Raw genomic sequence first — 308 nt, forward strand, 5'->3', positions numbered from 1 at the left:
TTTTTTTACATTTGCAACATTGCTCAAGATAGTTCTCATTTTAGCTTTATTCAATGTATATGTTTAGATGTTTGGATGAATGCATAAATGTGTATATGTAATGTATAGGAGTGCTTCTGTTGTCTTTGTCCGTGTGAATTTGTTAACATTTTATAAAGTAACTCTCATCTAAGACATTTTTCCTTCTCCTGTAGGACAAGACCAGTGCTCTTAGCCTCAGCAATGTGGCTGGGGTCTTCTACATTCTGATCGGCGGTCTGGGTCTGGCCATGCTGGTGGCCCTGGTGGAGTTCTGCTACAAGTCCAGA

At 39.9% G+C, this 308-nt stretch overlaps 1 protein-coding gene across 1 annotated transcript in view; it reads left to right on the forward strand.

Annotated features, from left to right (window-relative positions):
- The window catches only part of LOC107568679 (glutamate receptor 3-like), a gene marked incomplete at both ends in the record, with an annotated part of 3,576 nt that extends 3,268 nt beyond the window's left edge, over positions 1-308 (forward strand). Inside the window, one exon of the mRNA XM_016254658.1 lies at positions 195-308. Within this exon, the coding sequence (XP_016110144.1) occupies positions 195-308 (114 nt within the window). The remainder of the gene's footprint in view (positions 1-194) is intronic.

The sequence above is a fragment of the Sinocyclocheilus grahami genome, unplaced genomic scaffold (genome assembly GCF_001515645.1).
Source record: "Sinocyclocheilus grahami isolate Dianchi unplaced genomic scaffold, SAMN03320097.WGS_v1.1 scaffold1273.1, whole genome shotgun sequence".
Taxonomy (NCBI): Eukaryota; Metazoa; Chordata; class Actinopteri; order Cypriniformes; family Cyprinidae; genus Sinocyclocheilus; species Sinocyclocheilus grahami.